The sequence below is a fragment of the Oryza glaberrima genome, chromosome 3 (assembly GCF_000147395.1).
Source record: "Oryza glaberrima chromosome 3, OglaRS2, whole genome shotgun sequence".
Classification (NCBI taxonomy): Eukaryota; Viridiplantae; Streptophyta; class Magnoliopsida; order Poales; family Poaceae; genus Oryza; species Oryza glaberrima.
In genome coordinates this window covers 13892066-13915957 of record NC_068328.1, presented here as the reverse complement: position 1 = coordinate 13915957, position 23892 = coordinate 13892066, and the positions used below count along the sequence as shown (strand labels likewise).

Below are 23892 nucleotides of genomic sequence, written 5' to 3'. Positions count from 1 at the left end.
CGCGGGCAGGCGGCCGACGGCGGCCGCGGCTGCGCGCGGGCAGGCGGCGACTGGGCGGCGGCCGGGCGCCGGCTCGTTTGTTTTTTTATATATAATTTGTGTTTCACTAGATGTATAATTTTTTAGATTTTGTGATTCATTACATCGCATGGATCTGAGATGTATAATTTGTATAATCTGTGTCGGTGATATGGGCCCGGGGGTATCACGTCTAGAGGGAGGAGGCCACCCTTAAACCCACATGGCTCCCCGCGAGGGGGGATCAAGCCCGGGGTGGAGCGGTGGCTACCCCCACCTAGCTAGAGGGAGGAGGCCGCCCTCAAACCCACATGGCTCTCCCCGAGGGGGGTCGAGCACGGGGTGTTGTGGCGGCTGCCCCCTCCCAGCTTGGGGTCGGGCTGCCCCCAAACCCACGTGGCTCCCCGCGAGGGGGGATCAAGCCCAAGGTGGAGCGGTGGCTACCCCCTCCCAGCTAGAGGGAGGAGGCCGCCCTCAAACCCACGTGGCTCTCCCCGAGGAGGGTTGAGCCCGGGGGGTTGCGGCGGCTGCCCCTTCCTAGCTTGGGGTCGGGCCGCCCCCAAACCCACGTGGCTCCCCCGGAGGGGGGTCGAGCCCGGGGTGGCGCGGCGGCTACCTCCTCCCAGCTAGAGGGAGAAGGCCGCCCTCAAACTCACGTGGCTCTCCCCGAGGGGGGTCGAGCCCGGGGTGTTGCGGCGGCTGCCCCCTCCTAGCTTGGGGTTGGGCCGCCCCCAAACCCACGTGGCTCCCCCCGAGGGGGGTCGAGCCCGGGGTGGCACGGCGGCTGCCCCCTCCAAGCTAGAGGGAGAGGCCGCCCTCGCTTGGGGTCGAGCTGCCCCGACCCCCTCCACATATCAGCCCACGTGTACAGGGTTAGGTGGGCCACCTAACTGCATTTATAGCGGTCTATACAACCGCGCCATGCCGCATTTAATGGGCGTGCTGCGCATCTGACCGGTCTGTGACCGGTTGAATGACCGATGGGACGGCGACTGTGTACCCCCGCCCTGTCAGTGTGTCAGGCGGCGAGCGGCGTGCTCCGTCCCGTCCCATCATAATGATGAGGGGCTTCACAGCCTCTTATCCCGGTCAGAGCTGGTCTAACCACTCTGAACTGACCCGGGTTCCCGTTTTCTGGTGTGAACGAAAACCCGGAAGTCCTCATCCATTAAATGGCGAATGACAAGGGCACCCTGCATGATTTGATGGGCCCCGCGCAGCAACCGACGTGCAGATAGATTCTGGGCTAAGGCACAAGACATGTAATTAATATAGAGAATATTTTCCCTTCTCCCTAGGTAGCACTCGCAGCACATGTGGTATCCCCTTAGAGTATAAAAGGAGAACCATGCCTAGCGAGGAAGGGGGATCGGACGGAGGATCCCTGAGCCAAAGCTTGTCTAACCCTAGCTTGCATACCAGGGATTCAGGGACTTTCGAAGCACAGAAGAATCATAGACACAGGAGTAGGGTATTACGCTTCATAGCGGCCCGAACCTGTATAAACCTCTTTTGTCTCATCATCTTGGAGGAGTCTCCGAGATCAAGATCACACATAGTTTCGCTTACTAAATCCTCGAATCTCACCCGCTGTCCCCGGCCAAACTCTCAAAGGGGGGCCTCACAGCCTCCCGCTAGAGATGGTCACCTCTCGATAATCTGTGATGTATTTAATTTGTGTGTAGTTTTTTAGGATTTGTGATGTATTTGATCTGTATGTAGGATTTGTGATGTATTTGATCTGTGTGTATAAGTAACTTGATATTTGGGATGTTGATTTGGGGATGTGCATCCCATTCGATTCGGGAGAAAATACATGGATGAACACTAGCCATTAGCAAATCAACAACAAAATAAAAAAAAAAGATCTCAAGGAACTGTCACTTCCCCTACCAACCGGGACTAAAGATTCCCCCTCTTTACTCCCGGTTGGTGTTACCAACCGGGACTAAAGATCGATCTTTAGTCCCAGTTATTTGAACTGGGATTAAAGATAGCGATCTTTAGTCCCGGTTGGAAAATCGGGACTACAAAGAGTTCTAAATCGGGAGTAAAGAGCATTTCTCCACCAGTGTATGTACTAGTACTTTGTACGTTTGCTAGATATTCCTCTGCTTTGGATGCCTGCAACATACTTATATGCATGGAACACTGCCTAGCTAGCTTGTTCCAGGCTTCCAGTTCCTGCAGGGCAAAGCGATCAAGTACTACGTGATCTGTTTGCAGTTGGCAATGATCGAGTATACCACCAATGTACCATACACAAGACTAAAATGCAGGGGGCAGGTGTGAAGGGCACACTATAGATCGATAGAGATATGGTAGCAGCTAGCTTAGGGCATCTCGCGATCGGTTATAATGTGATCTGCTGACATCTTATATATGATTCACCGCGCTCGTGATATATAGAATGAGTAGATGAGACCGCAGTTCACGCACAAAACTAAAATTAAGAAAAGGGAAATAACAGTAGTAATATATATGCTTGCGTTGCATTTGGACCTCTAGTATGCAATATAACGACATATCAGAATTGTTAAAAAGGTGAGTAGCTATATTTATGCCGGCGTATTTTTTTTAAAACAAAATAGTCAAATGATTGTTACGTTGCAAAATTATATATGCCTGTAATTACATTGTCATTTTGAACATTCACATTCTATTTTTAAATACACATTCTAAAGAGAATTAGGATCACAAATAATTTATAATATACTTAAAGAGAGGAGATAGGAGAAATAATAGCGTATTTACATTTAGGAGAGAACAAACACATAGGGAAAAAAGTAACTAAACTTAAAACGAAAAATATGGCGCCATAATTGTAGCAATCCCAAAAATGAAAAACATACAGGAATTGCACGCATATATAATCCCAAATGTAATGAATGGTTAATTCACAATCTTGAAAAAAAAATACATTTACAATATTTTTCCCCACATACACTTGCATGTATGAAGGTTGAAATTGTTAGTATAATAACTTATACCCTCCCCGTTATCACATTTGCCCTTATTTTCATAAGAAAATGAACATTTAAAACTTAACTAACAATACGTGTGTTTAGTGTTATATACATGTATCATTAAATCTGTATATGAAAATATGTTAAAAAGGGAAATCAATGGTCAAAGCAAGACCGTGTAAAAAGCTAAGTGATACACTGACAGTTTACAATGAAGGGGAGGGGTGGGGGGGGGGGTAAGTTATAGCAATTACGCGCAGCGTGAAAGAAATGGAGGTAAAATCACCTTAAACATACCAGGCACATACACAAACAGGATAGCACGTATATATGACGGCATAGTTAAATAACAAGAAGTGCGTACGTACGCAAGTAGTAGAACACACAATATATATAGCATATTGAAGAGCGACGAGATCGACTAGCTAGAACAAACTTACTACTGAGTCACATTGTTGATCGACATGCATGGCCACTGCATGCGTGCGGTGCAACACACAAGCTCAAAAACTGAAAATAGTAATGTACTCCACATAACTACATGATGGTCTTTTTTTCCCCCTTTCCTATTGAAAGCGAAGGACCATCATGAAAGCTAGCTAGCAACACACACTCACTGTAACGTATGTGCCTCTCGATCGCTCGCAGGGGTCGACGCGACGACACGGTACTTTGGTCTTCATTATTCAGCACGTACGTAACGTTAACTAGCTAATTAGCTACAAGCAGCTAGAGATGGGTTAATTAATTAGCGCGTGTGTGGCTAGAGGTTGTGGGCGGCGAAGAAGGCGTCGACGTCGGGGCCGGAGTAGAAGTCCCTGCGCTGGCTGTGCTGCTCCTGCATCTGCGACACGGGGCCCGGCGCCGCCCTCCTCTTCCTCGGCGCCCCGGGGCACTCTCCCGCCACCGCCGCGCCTCGTCCCCCCTCCCGCGCCCCGCCGCCGCCCGGCGTCCTGCACCCGGCGGCGGCCGCGGCCGACGACGCCGCCGACTCCTTCCCGGCAGCGACGACACCCGCCGCCTCGCCGCCGCACCACTGCTCTAGCGGCAAACCCATAGCCGCGTGTGCTTGCGGTGCGTGTGTGCGTGTGTGTGTGGATGGGTGGGTGACCGATCGATCGATCGAGATGGCCGGTGCGGCGTTGCTAGCTAGCGTGAGTATAGAAATGGTATACTTGCTACAAGGTGGCCGGCCGGGGCGGGTTTATATAGATGAGCGGGTGGGTGTTCGTTAGTTGGCGCGCGCCAGGACGGACGGACGGACGAGGCGATCCGTCCGTTATCCGTACGTTGCGATCGGATCGAATCGAAATCGAATCGGCGTTGCGTACGTGAACGTGAGAGGGCCATCCCGCCTAGGCCTAGATTAGCGTGGAACCAGAAAATTGATTCGTTTGGTGTCATAACGTGTTCATCGATATTATAGTATGCTAATTATATTTAGATCATGGTGTTACAACATATGAATAAACAGTTTCGTTATAGGTTTTACCGAAAGTTGTTGGTGCCATATGACAACATTGCCTTCCTACTGTAGTTCCGCCCTAAAGGATCACCGCCTGCTGCTAGCTTTTTTATCCTCTCTGGATATTTACTTATAAACTTTATATATATCATACTACCTCCGGCTTTTTATCATACAACACGTTGTTGATTTTTTTTTTTTACAAATGTTCAATCATTCTTACGTGTTATTTAACTTTCTTTTAAATACTATAGAAAACTTAAGTCATGCTAAATACGTTTAAACAATCAATTGTGTCATTCATTAAAAAAAACAAGAGAGTATATGTTTTTTTTATCGAGCGGTGCATGCCGGCGGGGTGAATTCGATCTACCCACGTCGGATACGATCGGTATAACAAGTAATCAATTTGTTGTTATTGCTTAGCTTTAGTGCCGCCCGCATAACTGATCGAGATTCATATGCTGCGCTGTTACCATTAATTAACGTAACTGGTGAGATGTTAAATTTGTTGTTACGCGCACTAAGTACGTTAACTAGTTAGTTCTACGCTGCATATATATATATATATATATATATATATATATATATATATATATATATATATATATATATAGATTCATATGCTGCGCTGTTACCATTAATTAACGTAACTGGTGAGATGTTAAATTTGTTGTTACGCGCACTAAGTACGTTAACTAGTTAGTTCTACGCTGCATATATATATATATATATATATATATATATATATATATATATATATATACTACTCCTAGCTATATTATTAAAGTATCATCGATTTATTGATTACATGAAACTGAAGCATAGTGTCACATATCCCGGCCTAGAGTTTAATAGGATTAATAGAATACTTATACCAACAAGCTACAACTACTCTTCCGGAAGCCGATCTCCAAAGAACTTTGATATTAAGCGTGTTTAGCCTAGAGCAATTTCAGGATGGATGACCGATCACGAAGTGTTCACTTCGTGCACACGAGCAAGGAAAAAAAAAAGGATTCCCCTGAGAGGGGCGGGACGGCATGGCAAGGCTAGCCAAAAATAAAATTTATTTTTTTTAGGATTATACTCATCAGTGACGGGCATTAACTTAGGCCCGATTGAGATGACTCATCTGTGACGGGCATTAACTTAGGCCCGATTGAGATGACTCATTCAGACGGGCTATAGTTAATGCCCGTCACACATAAGGGTCATATGTGACGGGCTATAGTTTAGGCCTGATTGAGATAGGTCATCCGTGACGGGCTATAGTTTGACATGTCGTCTGGGTCAAAGCTATCAGTGACGGGCTTTAATTAGGGCCCGATTAAGATAGGTTCATCCGTGATGGCCGTTTGCCCGATTGAGATAACTTTTCACATCAGTGACTTCTAGCCTGTGACGGACGTCGTGCCCGATTGAGATGGGGGTTGCCGCCCGATTGAGATGATGGTATCCATTCTAGTGACCACTAGTGAGGCGACACACGAATGAAGATGAAGCCGCGCCACCGCCGTCGCTTCCTAGCGGGGTTAGGCTTGGTCTCCTGCTTCTTCTTGGCTGGGGTGAGGGCCCGCGGGTGCGCCTCCTGCTGCTTCGCAGCGGGCGTGGAGATGGAGGAGTGGCAGACGAGTAGCGTGATGCCGCAGCCGACGAGGATGGCAAGGGAAGTGATGAGTAGGACGAGGAGCTAGAGGTTCTCGACGAGCAAGAGCAACCACCCCTCCTCGTCCGGTCCACGCCCCGTGAGAAGCCGAGCCACCACCACCACCGTCGCTTCCCAGCGCCGCTCGACCGTCACCGTAACCAGCCGAAGCCGCCGCCACCGTCACCCACCACCGTCAAAGCAGAAGCTGCTTGCCCGCCACCGTCACCAGCCGTCGTTAAAAAAGAAGCCGGTCGCTAGTTGCTGCCACCATCAAAGCAACCGGTCACCCGCCGCCGCCGCCGCAACCAGCCACGGCCGATGCCGAAGCCGCCGCCGCCTTCGCCGTCACCGCCAGTAGCCTAGAGTTAAGTTGGATGGGGATTTTGGGTGTGAGGGTGAACGACGAGTGTGAGGTTGAGGGCATTTATGTCCTTTTAAAATTTCTCTCTCATCATTTTCACCAGAAATGATAACATATTGTCTCCGGTGTCATACAGCTAATTACACAAATTTTATGGTATCCATCGGCAGTATTGTGTTTTTACGGTGTCTCCCAGCCAATTACATGACACTGGTGGAGAAACCCTCTGTAGTCCCGGTTTGTAACCCCTTTAGTCCCGGTTTCCAAACTGGGAGTACCAATCCGGGACTAAAGATCGCTATCTTTAGTCCCGGGTGAAATAACCGGGACTAAAGATCGAGCTGACTTTTTTTTTTGCACGACCCTGTTGCTGCATGGTTTATATATATATATATATATATATATATATATATATATATATATTATATTATATGTATATATGGTTCAGTACATATGTACATGCATAATATATATGTATTTATACATATATATGCTATGCAAATGCATATGTGTGTGTATATATATATATATAACCAAAATATATTTACATTATAGAAAATGTGTACACATGCATATAGAAACATATGTAGTCATGTATTAATTACAATCCATTATATGTCCTAGCTAGCTACGATTTCGACGTAGTAGTAGTACTCGCTGCTAGCTCAGAAGCTAAGGACCGGTGAATTGTGTTTCCGTCGTTGTAGAATTCACCCTTGGGATCAAGGATTTCTTCGTTGATGAATCCCATGAGTTGTTCTTGAACCGCCGCGATAAATTCCTTGTGTGTGGTCAGGTTATCCCTCATGCGAATAAACTATATGAATATATGAAATTGATTAGTAATTAAACAAGAAATCGTTACGTAATGAAATTTTGAATTTATTTGTACATACATCGAGCTCTCTTGTGGTGATGATTTAGTCTGCAAGGCAGTGGCAATACTCGCATACGTAGTAGCCGCACAAGTTAGTTCCCTGCTTTTGCTTTGCGCACTACAAATAAATGACAAATTAACGGCGTGAGATATAATTAATATACACTTCTATGTATTAATTTGAATCGGAGAAATATAAATGTAGAGCATGTGTACTCACAGGAAATTTGAACCTCCGCCTAAGTCTTTCTCTCTAGTTGCCGCGGACCAAATGACGGAACCGATACCAAGCCCTACATGGAGTTTAAAGATATGATTCGTAGTAGAAATAATTAACATAACAAGAATTTCTTAATTAACAGAGGAACTTATACCAGTACCTGTCTATAAGTTCGAAAACCTTGTCAAACGTAGACTCTTTTTTATCCATTGAGTCATATACGTTGACGGTGCAGGCCGACAGGTCGAAGAGTAAAAGCACCCAGTGGAATCTGCAATGTGCGTGGGATGCATTACATATGAAACACTTAGCAAGTTCGTACGGGAATGAAATTTGATATGTAGGAAGACAGTAAAATTAAACTAACTCTGTGTTGTACGGCAACAGTATGAACGTCTTGTAATGCTGCGCCTTCAGGAGATGGACGAGATTGTCCTCTGTTTCTTGTGGATATTGGTCGAGCATTGCGACGTTTACTCTCCAAGGGTCGATGAATCCAGTATCGAAAACCCTCCGCCGTCGGGCCCTTTGAATCTCCATTCTACAACGATAAAAGGAAGTATTTAATTTTATATAGTTTACTTATATACAAGGACCTAATTAATTAAAGGAGACGTAGTAATTAAGAAATATAACTGAACGATATACTTACTTACAAAATCCAGCAACTCATAATAGAGACGTCGAGGGCATCCAGCTGGTATACTTCGTAGATTCCCTTGAAATTGATCCAGAGAATATCATCTCCTTGCAAGAAGTCCGGGTCCCTGATCCTCGCTCCGATCATCTCTCTACCGGTGGCGCTCATCTCCATGTACAGTTGATGGAACTTGTACATTTGTGTGGGTAGGGACTGCACCAGCTCGGGCTTGACAAGCGGTTTACCGAGTTCGTACATGTATTTCAATTCCGCCTTTTCTATTGGTTCAACTCCTAGCAATTGATCCGTAGTTAGACCGGTGTCAATAATAAATTCTTCTATCGTCATGTCTTCCCCGGTCAAAAACGGCTCGATCTCCTGGTTTGGTTGCTCTCCAAGCTGAGGGACTGGTTTAGACTTTCCAGAAGATGCTTTCTTCAGCGTTCGCTCATAGTCCGATAGCTTGATGGCCTCCTTGACAGGTGCAGACATACCCCTGAAGAAGTTCCTGACACTGGGGTCTATAGGAATCTTCTTTTCTGGACTTCGAGGCTTGAATTGTCTCTTGACTTCTGATGCAACGTAAGCGTCAAGCTCCTCTTGCATACAATCGTACCCCGGGTCCTTGTTCTTGGCGGCGTCAACTTTCGCCTTCTTCGTTGCCCTTGTGTGGGCAGGCGGTGCAGCTGGGGGGGCCCTTGACTTTTAAGGTGCCGGAAGAGGAGCTTGCGGAGTAGTAGGTGTAGGAGCCCGAGGAGGAGTCGGTGCAGGATCCTAAGGAGGAGTCGGTGCTGGAGCCTGAAGTGGAGACGGTGCTGGCGGAGCATGAGGAGGAGACGGTGCTGGATCCTGAGGAGGAGATGGTGCACGAGACACCGCTTGTCGCCTAGGGAGGATGATGTACCGCCTGTGCCATAGAATAATGGCATGGCTTGTGTCTCGTAGATGCGTCTCACCGTCTCCTCCAGGGTAATCCAACTCGAGGTCCTCGTACGCGCCTTCGACCAACTCAACTTCGACCTTCGAGTATCCTGCTGGAATCGGCCTGCAGTGGTAAGTACCTGAAGGGTCCGTTGGGATGGCCATGCCCGACGCCACCTTCATGTTGTGAGAGATTATTTATTAGTAATCAACATATATAAGCAGCAACTAGCGGAATGGCTAAATCTAAAATATATAAACTACGAGCTTACCTTTATTGATAAGTTCTTGTAAGGAATATGCAGCTCACATGGTGTCCGCTGAGTGATGTCATCAACGGGACAGGTTGATTCGTCCTGTGTTTGCATGGCGTCCATGCTCTGTGATCCTACCTGCCCCGTTGAGGTGCAGCTGCTACGGTTTCCTGACGGGCTCACCATTGTAGGAGGAATGGTTGGCTGGGGATCATGGGATCGATGTGTGGCCATGCGTTCATCAACCTTCCTTGCCACCTCCTCTTGCATTCTGAGTTCGTAGCTCAATACCCGGAACTCTAGATCTGCAATCTTCGCCTCGGTATCTCTCTTGCTCCTCATCCGACTCCTGTACGTGTGGATGTCCTCCTTGAAACCAATCTTCCAAGGAATCACCCCTTTCCCTCGTGTTCGTCCTGGATGCTCTGGAGTCTGCAGGGCGAGTGTCAGCTCGTCCCTATCTCTGTCCAGTCGGAACGTGCCCTGAGAGGAGGCTTCCACTGCATCTGTTAGTCGTCGCGCAGCCTCTCGTATCTGATCGCCGAAGACCAGTGAGCCATCAGCTGGGTTGAGCGTTCCACCGTGAGCATAGTACCAGAACTTCAATCATTCCGGCCAATTGGCGGTTGCCGGTTCGATACCCCTCTCAATCAAACTAGCCTCCATCTCCTCCCACTTCGGCATCCGACGCTATAGCCTCCTGACCCCAAGTGGTGATTGTACTTCTTCTTGGCGGCATTTTCTTTGTTTCTTTCCATCATCGCCTGCCCTTGTTCACCTGTCTTATATGCAACGAACTCGTCCCAGTGATCCCTTAGCTTTGGGAATGTGTCGAAGTTCGGTGTCTGCCCCTTCAGGATATACTTCTGGTACAGATCTCCCTTGAAGCTCTGAAACTGTTCTGCCATTTTCTTCAGAGTCCACCTTTTCACTTTGTCCTCTGTACCCGCAGGAAGGGTGAATGTCTCGAGCATTGTGGTCCACAGCATCTCTTTCTCCGAATCTGGAACAAAGCTCTCATGATCTCCGCGTGCCCTTGTTCTTCGCCAGTACACCGTACTGACAGGCACGTTATCCCGCACAACCCAACCGCTGTGACGTACATAGTTCTTGGCGGCTTCGGCCGGGGCACTAGGACGTCCATCTTCTTCCACTTCTGTTATGATGTGCCGACCCTCAAGCTTCTTCGCTGCACCTCGTTGCCCGCGTGCCCTCTTCTGTCCAACGGAGGGTTGACTACCACTAGCCTCCTCCTCCTGGTTCCCCTCCACATCCCTTTCCACGTGCCCCTGCTGGTTCCCCTCCGCATCCCTCTCCACGTTCCCTTCCTCGTTCAAGTACTGGTTTGGATCCTCGTTCCCCTCTTCTTCATTCCAGTACTGGCTGCTTCCCTCGCGATTGTATCGTACAATATCTGTTCCTCATCGCGGTCAGCCATCTGTTGATACAAGAAACATCTGCTAAGTCACGAGACATTTATGTTTTAACAATCTAAGTCATGTATGCTAAGTGTAAATGTCGTACATTAGAACCCTACACAACCTTACGTGCTAAGTCTAATTACAAATCGTGATATAAGCTAAGTCTAGGTGACGTATATTATACAATAGTCAATTGCTAGGAGTCGCACTAATTCCGTAGTCAATAATTACATACTAAGTCTAATTACAAATAAAGTAATCTTATATTAAAACTCAAATAATATTACATGCTAAGACTGAAAGAGTCATGTATGCTAAGTGTAACTGTCGTATATGCTAAGTCTAATTAAGACTAAAATTGTCAATTGCTAGGAGTCGCACCAATTCCGTAGTCAATAATTATATAGTAAGTCTAATTACAAATAAAATAATCTTATATTAAAACTCAAATAATATTACATGCTAAGACTAAAATAGTCATGTATGCTAAGTGTTTCATGCGTAAATGCTAAGTCTAATTAAGACTACAATAGTCAATTGCTAGGAGTCGCACCAATTCCGTAGTCAATAATTACATACTAAGTCTAATTTGCAATAAAATAATCTTATATTAAAACTCAAATAATATTAGAACACTACACAATCTTATATGCTAAGTCTAATTACAAGTCTAATATTCTTAATTACATTACAAATATAACAATCATTTATATTATTACGTCACTTGCCTGCACGAATTCCTTCTAGGGCTAGCTCTTCCACTCCGGCTTGAGGGACGACTCCGACAACACGTCTTTTCTACAAGATACAAAAAATATGTATTAGGATAAATACGAAGTAACATATATATATATTGCATTTCACGTTCACGTTCGTTTGCTTGTTCACGTTCCCTAGCTCGTTCACGTTCGTTCGCTCGTTCTCATTCACGTTCATTCTCGTTCACGTTCGTTGTCGTTCTCGTTCACGTTAATTCGTTCGATCGTTCTTGTTCTCGCTCTCGTTCGTTCGATCGTTCTCGTTCTCGTTCACGTTCTCGCGGCAACGTACGTTGACGTGTTCGTTCTCGCTCTCGTTCGTTCGATCGTTCTCGTTCTCGTTCACGTTCTCGCGGCAACGTATGTTGACGTGTTCGTTCTCGTTCACGTGTTCGTTAACGGCGGTGTGGCGGCATCGGACCGGCACTTGGCGCGCGGCGTGGCGGCGGCGGCGGCATGGCGTTGCATACGGCGGCGGCGTTGCGCGGCGGCGAAGGCGGCGGCGTGGCGTGCCGGCGGCGGCATTGCGCGCGCAGCGGCGAAGGCGGCGGCGTGGCGCGGCGTCGTCAGGGCGCGGCGTCTCGTGGCGGGCGGCGCGACGGGGAGAGAGATCGAGATCGGAGATCGATGAAGGGAGAGGCGGCGGCGGCTCTCACCCCAGAGATGCGGCGGCGGCGGAGGAGGCGGAGGCGGCGGCGAGGACGACGAGCTCGAGACGACGGCGAGATACGACGGCGTCGGCGCGGGGATTTGCCCTAGGCAGTGGCGGCGAAGGAGAGAGGCCGAGAGAGATCGATCGGCCGAAAACGTTAAGTGTTGGTGGAGAAGACGAGGGCGCACCGGGAAAATATATACCCCTGGATCTTTACTCCCGGTTGATGAGAAAAACCGGGACTAAAGATATCTTTAGTCCCGGCTGTTAAGAACAACTCTTTTCTTTACTCCCGGTTGTTCTTAACAGCCGGGACTAAAGATATCTTTAGTCCCGGTTGTTCTCATCAACCGGGAGTAAAGATCTTTTCCCGCTATTTTCAAATTCTTTTTAAACCCGGTTAGGGTTAAGAACCGGGACTAAAGATTATAGCACTGCATATTATTTTCGCTTACATATGTGTTTCTAAAATAGAAGTTAATGTATTAACATTATTTAAAGTATAAAGATTAATGACAATTACTTCGAAAAATTATTTTTGTCTGTAATAAATTAAGTGGATAAATCGTAATAAGCAAATATATGACTTAAAATTAATAAAAATTCCAATAATCATATATACTTAGCATATGAATGATATTATTAAATTGGTAAAAACTCTAATTAAGATATGTATGTACATACTGCATGATTTAAAATTAATAAAAATTGTAATCATCATATATACTTAGCGTTGGAATTATATTAAATTAAATGTTAAAAACTCTAATTAACATATGTAAATGCCACATGCATGATTTAAACCTTTTAAAAATTCGAATAGTCATATATAAGTAGCATATGAAAGATAGTAAATTAAATTGTGAAAAACTCTAATTAACATCTGTAAATGCCACATGAATGATTTAATACTTTTAAAAATTCTCTAGTCAATTGTAATTAGCATATGAATGATAGTCAATTAAATGTAGCATATGAATGATAGTAAATTATGCCATACATCAATTGATTTATATGGATAATCAATACATCCAAAATAGTTTACATCGTGTACACAATAATTACGGCATTACATCGGCGGTGACGGTTGACTGCACGTACTTTCTCCTCACTATTGTTCCCTCCTTGTGATCGCTGCGTGAGTAAGGGGTGTCTTCATTTGATAGGAGGATGCTAGGGTCAATCGTCACCGTGAAAGGGGTTGCCCATCCAACTGATCGTAATCCTCGTCAGTCTTGTCCTCAACTCCAACGATTTTTCTTTTGCCTGGGAGAACCACTTGACGCTTAGGCTCGTCAGGCCCTCTGCCCTTCTTTCCTTTGCTAGACATGTCCTTCACGAAAAAGACTTGCGTTACATCATTGGCAAGGACAAAAGGTTCGTCCGAGTATCCAACCTTGTTAAGGTCAACAGTTGTCATACCACTGTCATCAATCATTACGCCTCCACCAGTCAACCTAACCCATTGGCACCGGAACAGAGGAACCTTGAGAGGACCATAGTCAAGTTCCCATATATCCTCGATGGCACCGTAATACGTGGCAGTTGTTCCATCGTGTCCCATGGCATCGACACGAACAACACTGTTTTGGTTCGTGCTCTTCATGTCTTGGGCTCTCGTGTAGAATGTGTACCCATTGATCTCATATCCCTGGAATGTCGCGATCGACCCAGACGATCCCCTCGCCAGGAAGGCAAGTTGTTGGTTGATCGACTCGTTACCCATGAGATATTGTCGTAGCCACGTGGGGAAAGTATCAATGTGATGCCGTGTAATCCATGCATCAGACTTACCGATGTTCCTGGCGCGAACTAGAGCCAAGTGCTCCTCGATGTAAGGAGCTACCAATGAAGAGTGTTGCAGAACAGTGAAATGGGCTTTACGGAATAAATTGTTGTCTACCGTCATTATTGCTTTCCTTCCGAGAGTTCCCTTTCTCCGTAGTCTCCCTTCATGGCGTGATTCAGGTACCCCGATTGGGCGAAGGTCTTCGATAAATTCTACGCAAAATTCGATAGCCTCCTCTGTTCCAAAACCCTTGGCGATGCTTGCCTTTGGACGAGTATGGTTACGAACATACTTCTTCAGAACGCCCATGTACCTCACGAAAGGAAACATGTTGTGTAAGTACACAGGCCCGAGAATACGGATCTCTTTTACAAGGTGACAAAGCAGATGCGTCATTATATTGAAAAATGAAGGTGGAAATATCAACTCAAAACTGACGAGACATTGCACCACTTCATTCTGAAGGGCTTCTAATCTATCCGGATCGATGACCTTCTGCGAAATTGCGTTCATGAATGCACATAGCTTTGTTATTGTTGCCCGGACATTGTCTGGAAGGATACCCCTTATTACAACTGGTAGCAGTTGTGTCATCAACACGTGACAGTCATGAGACTTTAGGTTTGTGAACTTCTTCTCCTTCGTGCTTATTATTCGCTTGATATTCGTGGAGTATCCAGACGGTACCTTTATGCTCTCAAAGCATTCAAACATACTTTCCTTCTCTGCCTTGCTAAGAGTGTAGCTGGCTGGACTCAAGTAATGGCTTCCTTTCTCCTTTGGTTCCGGGTGAAGGTCGCCGCGTTGTTCCATATGCTTCAGATCATTACGTGCTTCCAGTGTATTTTTCGACTTTCCGTACACACCTAGGAAGCCAAAAAGGTTTACGCAAAGGTTCTTAGTGAGGTGCATCACGTCGATTGTGTGGCGTACGTCCAAGAATTCCCAATATGGTAACTCCCAAAATATAGAGTTCTTTTTCCACATCGCCGCGTGACCATCTTCGCTCTCTATAGGCTGGCTTCCAAGCCCCTTTCCGAACTCTACTTTAAGATCTTTAACCATAGCAAACACTGTTTTCCTGCTGTGATGTTTAGGCTTCGTACGGTGGTCGGCCTTATGTTCGAAGTGCTTGCCTTTCTTCCGTACCGGGTGGTTTGCTGCAAGGAATCGACGATGACCCATGTATACAACCTTCCTACAGTGCTTAAGATACGTACTTTCTGTTTCATCCATACAGTGAGTGCAAGCCTTGTACCCCTTGTTGGACTGTCCGGATAGGTTGCTAAGTGCAGGCCAATCGTTGATGGTTACGAACAGCACCGCTCGTAGGTTAAACTCCTCCTGTTTGTCCTCGTCCCACACGGGGACACCTTCCTTCTTCCACAACTGTTTAAGATCTTCGACCAGTGGTCTTAGGTACACATCGATGTCGTTATCAGGTTGCTTGGGGCCTTGAATAATAATCGGCATCATTATGTACTTCCTCTTCATGCATAGCCAGGGGGAGGTTGTAGATACACATCGTAACGGGCCAAGTGCTATGGCCGCTGCTCATCTCTCCAAAAGGATTCATGCCATCCGTACTCAAACCAAACAGTATGTTTCGTGCGTCCTTTCCAAATTCTTTAAATTTTCTGTCGATGTTTCGCCAATGCGAACCATCGGCGGGGTGTCTCAGCATCCCGTCCTGTTGACGCTCTTCAGCGTACCATCGCAACATTCTAGCATCCCCTTGTTCCTGAACAAACGCCTTAGCCGTGGTATTATAGGGAAATACCACATCACCTTAGCAGGAATTCTCTTCTTTGTTAGCTGCCCGTCAACTTCTCCTGGATCGTCTCGTCTAATCTTGTATCGTAGTGCTTTGCAAACTGGGCATGCTTCTAGGTTCTCGTACTCCTCACCGCGATATAGGATACAATCGTTCGGACATGCGTGAATCTTATGAACTTCCAGTCCTAACGGGCAGACTATCTTCTTAGCCTCGTACGTTGTCTCGGGCAATTTGTTTCCCCCGGAAGAATGTTCTTGACGAGTTTCAATAAATCGCCAAATGCCTTGTCACTAACCCTATTTTTTGCCTTCCATTGCAAGAACTCCAGAGTGGTATCCAACTTTTTGTGCCCCTGCTCACAACCTGGGTACAACGAAGTTCTGTGGTCCTCCAACATCTTGTCCAATTTATGGGCCTCCTTTTCACTTTCGCAGTCCTCCCTGGCGTCCTGCAACATCTGACCAAGATCATCCGCAACGTCGTTACCATCAGCAGCTATTTCTTCCTCGCCCGTTTGATTTTCTTCAAATCCAACATACTGAGCAAAGTCCGGAATATTGTCGTCTTCCACTTCATCTTCTTCCATTTCAACACCTTGCTCTCCGTGGGATGTCCAACAATTATAGCTTGGCATGAACCCCGACTCAAACAAGTGGAAATGAATAGTCCTAGATGCAAAATACTCCTTTTGATTCTTACAATTATTGCATGGACAACAAATAAAACCCCTTTGCCTGTTAGCTTCGGCCACTCTCAAAAAATAGTGCACGCCGTCAATAAACTCTTTGGACCGCCGGTCAGCGTACATCCATTGCCGATCCATCTACATGAGTCAAAAAAAACCGTACACAAATAATTATTCTTACAATAATGACAGTCATACAATAATTATAAGATATCTTTATTCATACAAAAATCGTAAAATATTACACCAAATAATTCTTAAAAACTATTTGTAAAGTTTTAAACTAATTTTAATGTGTTTTACTTCTTTTAATTTTCATTTTAGTTTGTTTTCTATTATTTAAGATTAACTTTCACTAGAGTTTTCCTTCTCAACTATTTTATAAAACCTTGTTTAGCAAATGAACTAAATTTCTATATATTCTTTCTTCCCCACACACATTTTCTCTCTCATCAACTTACAACTAAATTTTGGAGACAAAAAAAAAGTGTGCAAAACATAGGTGCAAATGTAGTATGACAAAAAAAACATTGGAGGATGAAGTTGCAAACCTTTTAGGCACCTCCGATTTGTATGTAATCACCAAAATAAATTCAATAGAAATTTTGGCATGACCTCCCCTCTTTTTTGAAGAAATTTTGAAACTTGCTCGGGCAGCTGGAGGAGGAAGAAGACATATATATATATAGGGGTGGGACTTTAGTCCCGATTGGTAGCACCAACCGGGACTAAAGATCACCAGGATCTTTAGCCCCGTTTGGTAATACCAACCGGGACTAAAGTTACGATCTTTAGTCCTGGTTGGTAAACATCCCGGGGGGCCTGACATGCCCTGATAACATTCGAACCGGGACTAAAGATGATCTTTAGCCCCGGTTTTTATTGCATCCGGGACTATTGTGGAAATTGGCCGACCGACGAAAGATGGTTTCTCCACCAGTATGATTTTCTAGTGTCTTGTAGCAAATTTTGCCTTTTAGTTATACACCACACATCATCAAATCATGCCATCTATACCTTCTATATATAGTTGGTATCCACTAACTACTAAAACTCAATAGATAAAGTGCGTCACATAATCATCCACTAGCAATTATTATTTAGAGTATCTTAAATCTCATACAACCATGACACATCATTTACCGATTTCAATCTCACACAAACACGGCACAACATTTACAATTTTGTTGTATTTTTAGAACTTAACATGCAAGCAATATCAAGTCATCATCTTCACATCGTTTCCACGCTATTTAAACATATACACATATTCCGCAGCAAAACGTGGGGTATTACTATTGACTGGTTTTTATTATTGCTATACACGTGATCGAAACACACCCCCACTTCATGCATCCAGCAGCCTCACGATCACCGGAAGCCCAAACTTGGGCTTGAGCGTGATCAAATCCACGGGCGCGTGCACGTACCCGGGGGAGACGCGGAACGAGAGCCTCCGCAGCATCGCGGCCATGGCCGCCTTCGCCTCCAGCATCGCGAAGCCCTGGCCGATGCACGACCTCGGCCCGATCGAGAAGGACAGGAGCGCGTGCGGGATCCCGGCCGCCGCCGCCGCCGCCCCGCCCCGGAACCTCAGCGGGTTGAACTCGCCGGCGTCGTGCCCCCAGACCTCCCTGTCCCGGTGCATGATCGGGACCGGGATGTAGACGGCGACGCCGGCGGGGATCGCCAGCGATCCCACCGTGATGTCCGCCGTGGGCTTCCTCTGGATGAAGAGCGCCGGGTTGTACAGCCTCAGTGTCTCCAGGAGCACCATTGTCATCTGCAAACAAACAAAATGTAGATGCTACTCTTGTAGTTAATTACTCGCTTCGTTTCGGAATGTAAGGTGTTTTTGATTTGGTCCCAAGTAAAAAGACCCTATTTGATCCAGGTTCTCGAACAGTACAGATTCTCACATGTACTCTAAGAATCTGTAGGTATAAAGAAGAATATAGAAAATGAAATGGAACATAAAAGTTAGGAAACCCGGCAGATTCTTAGAAGCTAACTGACAAACAGTTACTTATCAGAATTTTAAGCTCCTCAAACATAACCTAAATATCTGATCAACTTGGAGGAATTGCATTCATGTCAAATTAATTTCATTACATCCACCATTATATATTCTTTATAATATATTTGTTTGGTGCCAATAATGTTGCTAAGTTTTTTTATAAACTTAGTCGAAACACCTTATATCCTAAAACGGAACAAGTTGCTTTCTTAAACACTAAAACATATAAGATAAATGTAATTAAATGGTGTAGAGAAAGAGATTCTTGTTCCTTGCCTCCTTCAGTTTGCCGAGTGAATTGGCATCAGGACACTGATCCGTCCCACATTCTCTCAAGACCTCGTTTCTGAGCCTTTCCTGCCATTCGGGGTACACGCTGAGCAAGAAGACGGTCCATGTGAGGAGGAGGGAGGTGGTCTCATGGCCGGCTAAGAAGAACGTCTTGCACTCGTCTACGATCTCGTCCATGCTCAAGCTGCTGGCCTCCCCTTGCTCGTCTGAAGCGCAGGCGCCAAGCATCAAACCGAGCAGATCGTTGCCGTACTCGCCGTCTTTTGATGATAGCCGCGATCGTATGATCTGCATCAGTGTGTCCCTGAGATTCTTCTGAAGCCTCCATTTGCGCCGATTTCTTTCAGTAGGAAGATAGCTGCATCCAGAATGAGAGAACATATTACAAATCCATTAGGAAAGTGAGTGACAGTTTTACAAAAGGAAAAAAGACTATTGAGGGAAGCAGAGTTTATTACTTGAGCCCTGGTAATTGCACTTGAAATAAAGTTGCCATGGTGATCTCTGTCAGTTCATGCTGTGCCTGGAAGGCCTCTTTGCCTAATTGGTAACTGCTGCCGAAGGCAGTATGGGCAATAATATCTGCTGTTAGCTCTCTGAATTTTTGGTTGAGGTCGACCTCTGTTACTCTGTCCTTGTTCTTGGCTGCGACATCCTCTTAACTCCTTGGCCAAGCTTTGAGCACAACCCGTCATTGTGCTTATCATCATCTGTAAATCACAAAGTCAAAATTATTCATGAAATAAAAATACCTCACCTATGGCCTTCTATGTATGCAGTCCTGTATATTTCTTTTTTCTGGACTCACTAGCTCTAATAAGTTTTACACATTAAGAGGTCTTGAAAGAGATACATTCATGACTGTAATCTGAAATCATGTACACCATAAAACTTACAGGTGAAGTTCGAAATCTGTTGGTATGAGAAGAGATTGATGGTGGTGTTACTGTTACCTTGAGCTTGTCCATGTTAAAAGCAGGGTTGATTACCCTGCGATGGCGCACCCAATCAGTGCCTTCCAAGAGTACTAATCCCTTGCCCATTAGGGCCACCAGAGTTGGGGGCGCATCATTCTTCAGAAAATGTCCAGACTTGCTCGAGAGAATCTGCCTAGCCAACTCATAGTCGAAAATGCAGATGCGTGGCTTTGCTCCATACCAAAACAGAAACGCTTCTCCTGCAACCATTCAAATATTCGTATATCATCAGCATCTCATTATACATATTTGAAAGAGCTATTGTTTACAAAATCTCTCAGCATATGCCTCTGATTTGTTTGAGATGCAAAGTTGATTGTGTTTCCACTTTCCAGTAGTATTCAACAAACAAACGAAGTACTTTTCACTCCGTGACTTGCGTTTTTTAGTGAAAAGAGTTGCGAAACGTTGTTTATTTTCTTACTGTTTCTTGACCCTGAGTTGAAAACTTCTGCTAAAGAATTACAAAAGGATTATTATTATTATTATTATTAGAAGCCATCAAACAAATTTCATCTGTCGGGGCAAGCATCCATTTGAAGGAAGTACACCATTTAATCTGAAATGGGACAACTGATACAAAACAAGCGGAATTTTAGAGATTCAAAACTTTTGATAGTACTAGTACTATCCAAGCACCTATTTTTGCTATTTCAGGTCTGTTTAGGTCCCACCCTAAAATTTTACACCATGTCACATCGAACAGTTGAACACTTACATGAAGTATTAAATATAGCCTAAAAAAGAATTAATTACACATATTGCGTCTAATTTACGAGACGAATCTTTTAAACCTAATTGCTCCATGATTTGACAATTTGATGCTACAGTAAACATGTGCTAATGATGGATTAATTAGACTTAATAAATTCATCTCGCGGTTTACTAACGGATTTTATAATTAGTTTTTTTTATTAGTGCCCGAACAACCCATGCGACATCCTATATAATACCCAACTAGCATGGTGGCCCGCGCAAATTACGCAGCTAGCATCCTTATATTATCTCTCATATAATAGCATATATATTTTTATATTTTATTATCACAATATATTAAAATGACAACAAAATTTTAAATTTTGTACTAACTTTATCAAACTAACCAATGTGTAATATTCGTAATATATTGTATTGATATTTATTAATTATTTTTAATATTGAATTTTAGTTATTTCCAAATTGTATTTCTTTATGAACTCTATACTCTTCTTCCAACATTATTTATTTTTTTTAATTATGAATTTCTATTATTTATAAATTGTATTCCTATATTTCTTATTTTAAATTTAAAATTTCAATTATTTCTAAATTATACTCTTATATGAACTCTAAACTCCTCTTCCAATATTTCTTATTTCAATTCCGAATTTCCGTTCTTTATAAATTATATTTCCATATATAATCTAGACTCTTCTTCTAATATTGTTTTTTATTCTAAATTTTTATTATTTCTAATTTTATTTCTATATGGACTCTAAACTCATCTTTCGATATTATTTATTTTTTAATTTCAAATTTAAGTTGTTTCTAAATTGTTTCTTATATGGACTCTAGACTATTGTGCCAATATTCATTTTTAATTCTAATTTATTTATTTGTAAATTGTATTTCTATATGTACTCTTTTAATTTTTTTTTTATTTTTATTCTGATTTTTAGTTAATACTAAATTCCTATATGGACTCTATACTCTTCTTACAATTTTCCTTATTTTAATTCCTAGTTTCTATTATTACTAAATTGTATTTTTGTTTTAATATTTCTTTTTTAACTTCCGAATTCTAGTTATTTTTAAATTGTATTTCTATATGGACTCTATATTCTTCTTCCAATATTCCTTGTTTTAAATTTCGAATTTTCAATATTTCTAAATTGTATTTCTATATGGATCTAGCTCTACTTTTAGTTTTCTTATTTTTTTTTTAATTTTGAATTTCCATTAGTTATATTGTATACTGGTATGGATTCTAATTTTCTCTTCATATATTCCGTATTTTAAATTCTGAATTTTTGCTATTTTTAAATTGTATTCATATATAACTATATATTCTTCTTCCAATATTCTTTATTTTTGAATTTTGAATTTTTGTTATTTCTAAATTGTGTTTCTATATGGATCTAACCTCTACTTTTATTTTTTTTAATTCCAAAATTTCCATTAGTTCTATTGTATACCAGTATGGGCTCTAGTCTTTTCTTTCTATATTCCTTTTTTTTAATTCCGAATTTCAGATATTTTAAAATTGTTTTCCTATATGGACTCTATATTCTTCTTCAAATATTTCTTATTTTTAAATTTCGAATTTTTATTATTTCTAAATTGTATTACTATACGGATCTAACCTCTAATTTTATTTTTCTTATTTTTTTTAATTTCGAAATTTCCATTAGTTGTATACCGGTATGGAATCTAGTCTTCTCTTCCTATATTCCTTATTTTCAATTCCGAATTTCAATTATTTTTAAACTGTATTCCTAAATGGACTCTGTTTTTCTTTTTCTCTGATTAATGTGAGAATTTCTAGGCCATGAGAGCGAACGTGGAGGCTCCTTTTTTTTATTCCTTTAATAAGTTAATAGAAAGATGTGGTACGCCAAAACTTTACACCTCTGGATCTAAACACCCCCTTCGAGTTGTTTCTATATTAGTACTCCCTCCGTCCCATAATAAGCGCAGTTGTGGGTTTCAATGCCCAACTTTGACCATCCGTTTTTTTGAAATATTTTTATCATTAGTATTTTTATTGTTATTAGATGATAAAATATGAATATTACTTTATGTGTGACTTAACTTATAAATTTTTCATAAATTTTTCAAATAAGACGGACGATTAAACGTTGGACGGAAACTTATAGTTGCATTTATAATGAGACGTGGGAGTAGTATTTAGCACTGATAGATACTACTTGATTGATTGTGTGTGTCTGTGTGTGTGAGAGAGAAAGAGAGAGGAGAGAGAGATTGACAAGTAGCATCAAAATTCCCTTGGTGCAAATGCTTCCAACAAAGAAAGAGCCAAACGCAAGAACAGCAACAAGCATCACCACAAACAATGGTGTGTTTAGTTCACGCCGAAATTGAAAGTTTGGTTAAAATTTGAACGATGTGATGAAAAAGTTGGAAGTTTATATGTGTAGGAAAATTTTGATGTGATAGAAAAGTTGGAAGTTTGAAGGAAAAGTTTGGAACTAAACAAGGCCCAAGAAAAGAAAAAGGAAACACTAAGCACAAAGCGATACCATACTGAGCCCTCCATTTGAGGAAGTGAGGTGCGATCCTTGGGAGGTAGTTGTGGTCACGAAGATTATCCAACACCTGGTCATCTGCCTCCTCCTTCAACCTGCTGATTTCGCCATTGTTGCCTCCCAAGAACTTGTAGGCAGGTCCACGGATCCCCTGCTTCTCTCTGAATTCCTTGGCTATGCAGTGAGGCCTCCAAATCAGTCGCACGACGGTGTAATCCCATAGCCATGAGATGGCAACAACTAGGAGAGCAACCAGAGGCAGGAGAAGGATGGAGTCCATGAACACACAGGGATGGATGTAGCTTTGGAGGAGAAAGGGGAGGAGAACAGATGATAGGAAGATGGTGCAATATATATCCAGGTCATTTCTGTGGTTGATGGTGGTGGTATATCAAGGTCTAAGAGACTGAGACCGACCTATAGTGTATTTTGATTCACACATTGGAGAGATTTTTTACTGTCCTTGACCCTATGCGGTACCGAATCGTGGCCGTCCATCTAGCCCCATCAAACGGCTGACACAGCCTCTATACCGCGTGGTACTACAGGAAGGATCGATGCGGTACCATAGGTGGAAGGGTATTTTTGTCTTTTCGTGTTCTCTTCCGTATCGCACAGACACACACATCTCTTTCTTCTCTCGCACACATCTCTTCAGCATCACAGGCAGGACAAGAGAGAGCACCATGGATGCGACGGCAGCAGCGCAGCGGGGTGGATGCGACGACGGCCGCAGCAGGGTGGATGAGATGGCGGCCGCGGCGGGATCGATGAGACGGCAGCCGTGGTGGGGTGGATCCAACGGCAGGACCGCGGCGCCTTGGATGCGACGACGGCACGGAGGCAACAACGCATGGCGGCCGTGGTGGGGAGGATCCGACTGCGTTGCCTTGGAGTTAGTCGAGAT

The 23892-nt window shown here is 43.7% G+C and overlaps 1 protein-coding gene and 1 pseudogene across 1 annotated transcript; both read right to left on the bottom strand.

Moving 5' to 3' along the window:
• Positions 1-3303: 3303 nt before the first annotated feature.
• Positions 3304-4142, bottom strand: LOC127768605 (uncharacterized). The gene has a single exon (XM_052294217.1). It carries the CDS (start codon positions 4039-4041, stop codon positions 3748-3750), a length of 294 nt encoding a protein of 97 aa, XP_052150177.1. The 5' UTR covers positions 4042-4142; the 3' UTR covers positions 3304-3747.
• Positions 4143-17531: 13389 nt separating this feature from the next.
• LOC127765644 (cytochrome P450 709B2-like) lies at positions 17532-23335 on the bottom strand (annotated as a pseudogene).
• Between the last annotated feature and the right edge of the window lie 557 nt (positions 23336-23892).

What these genes read in the sequence shown, in the direction of transcription:
- LOC127768605 (XM_052294217.1), bottom strand. Translation starts at nt 4,041, where the DNA reads ATGGGTTTGCCGCTAGAGCAGTGGTGCGGCGGCGAGGCGGCGGGTGTC.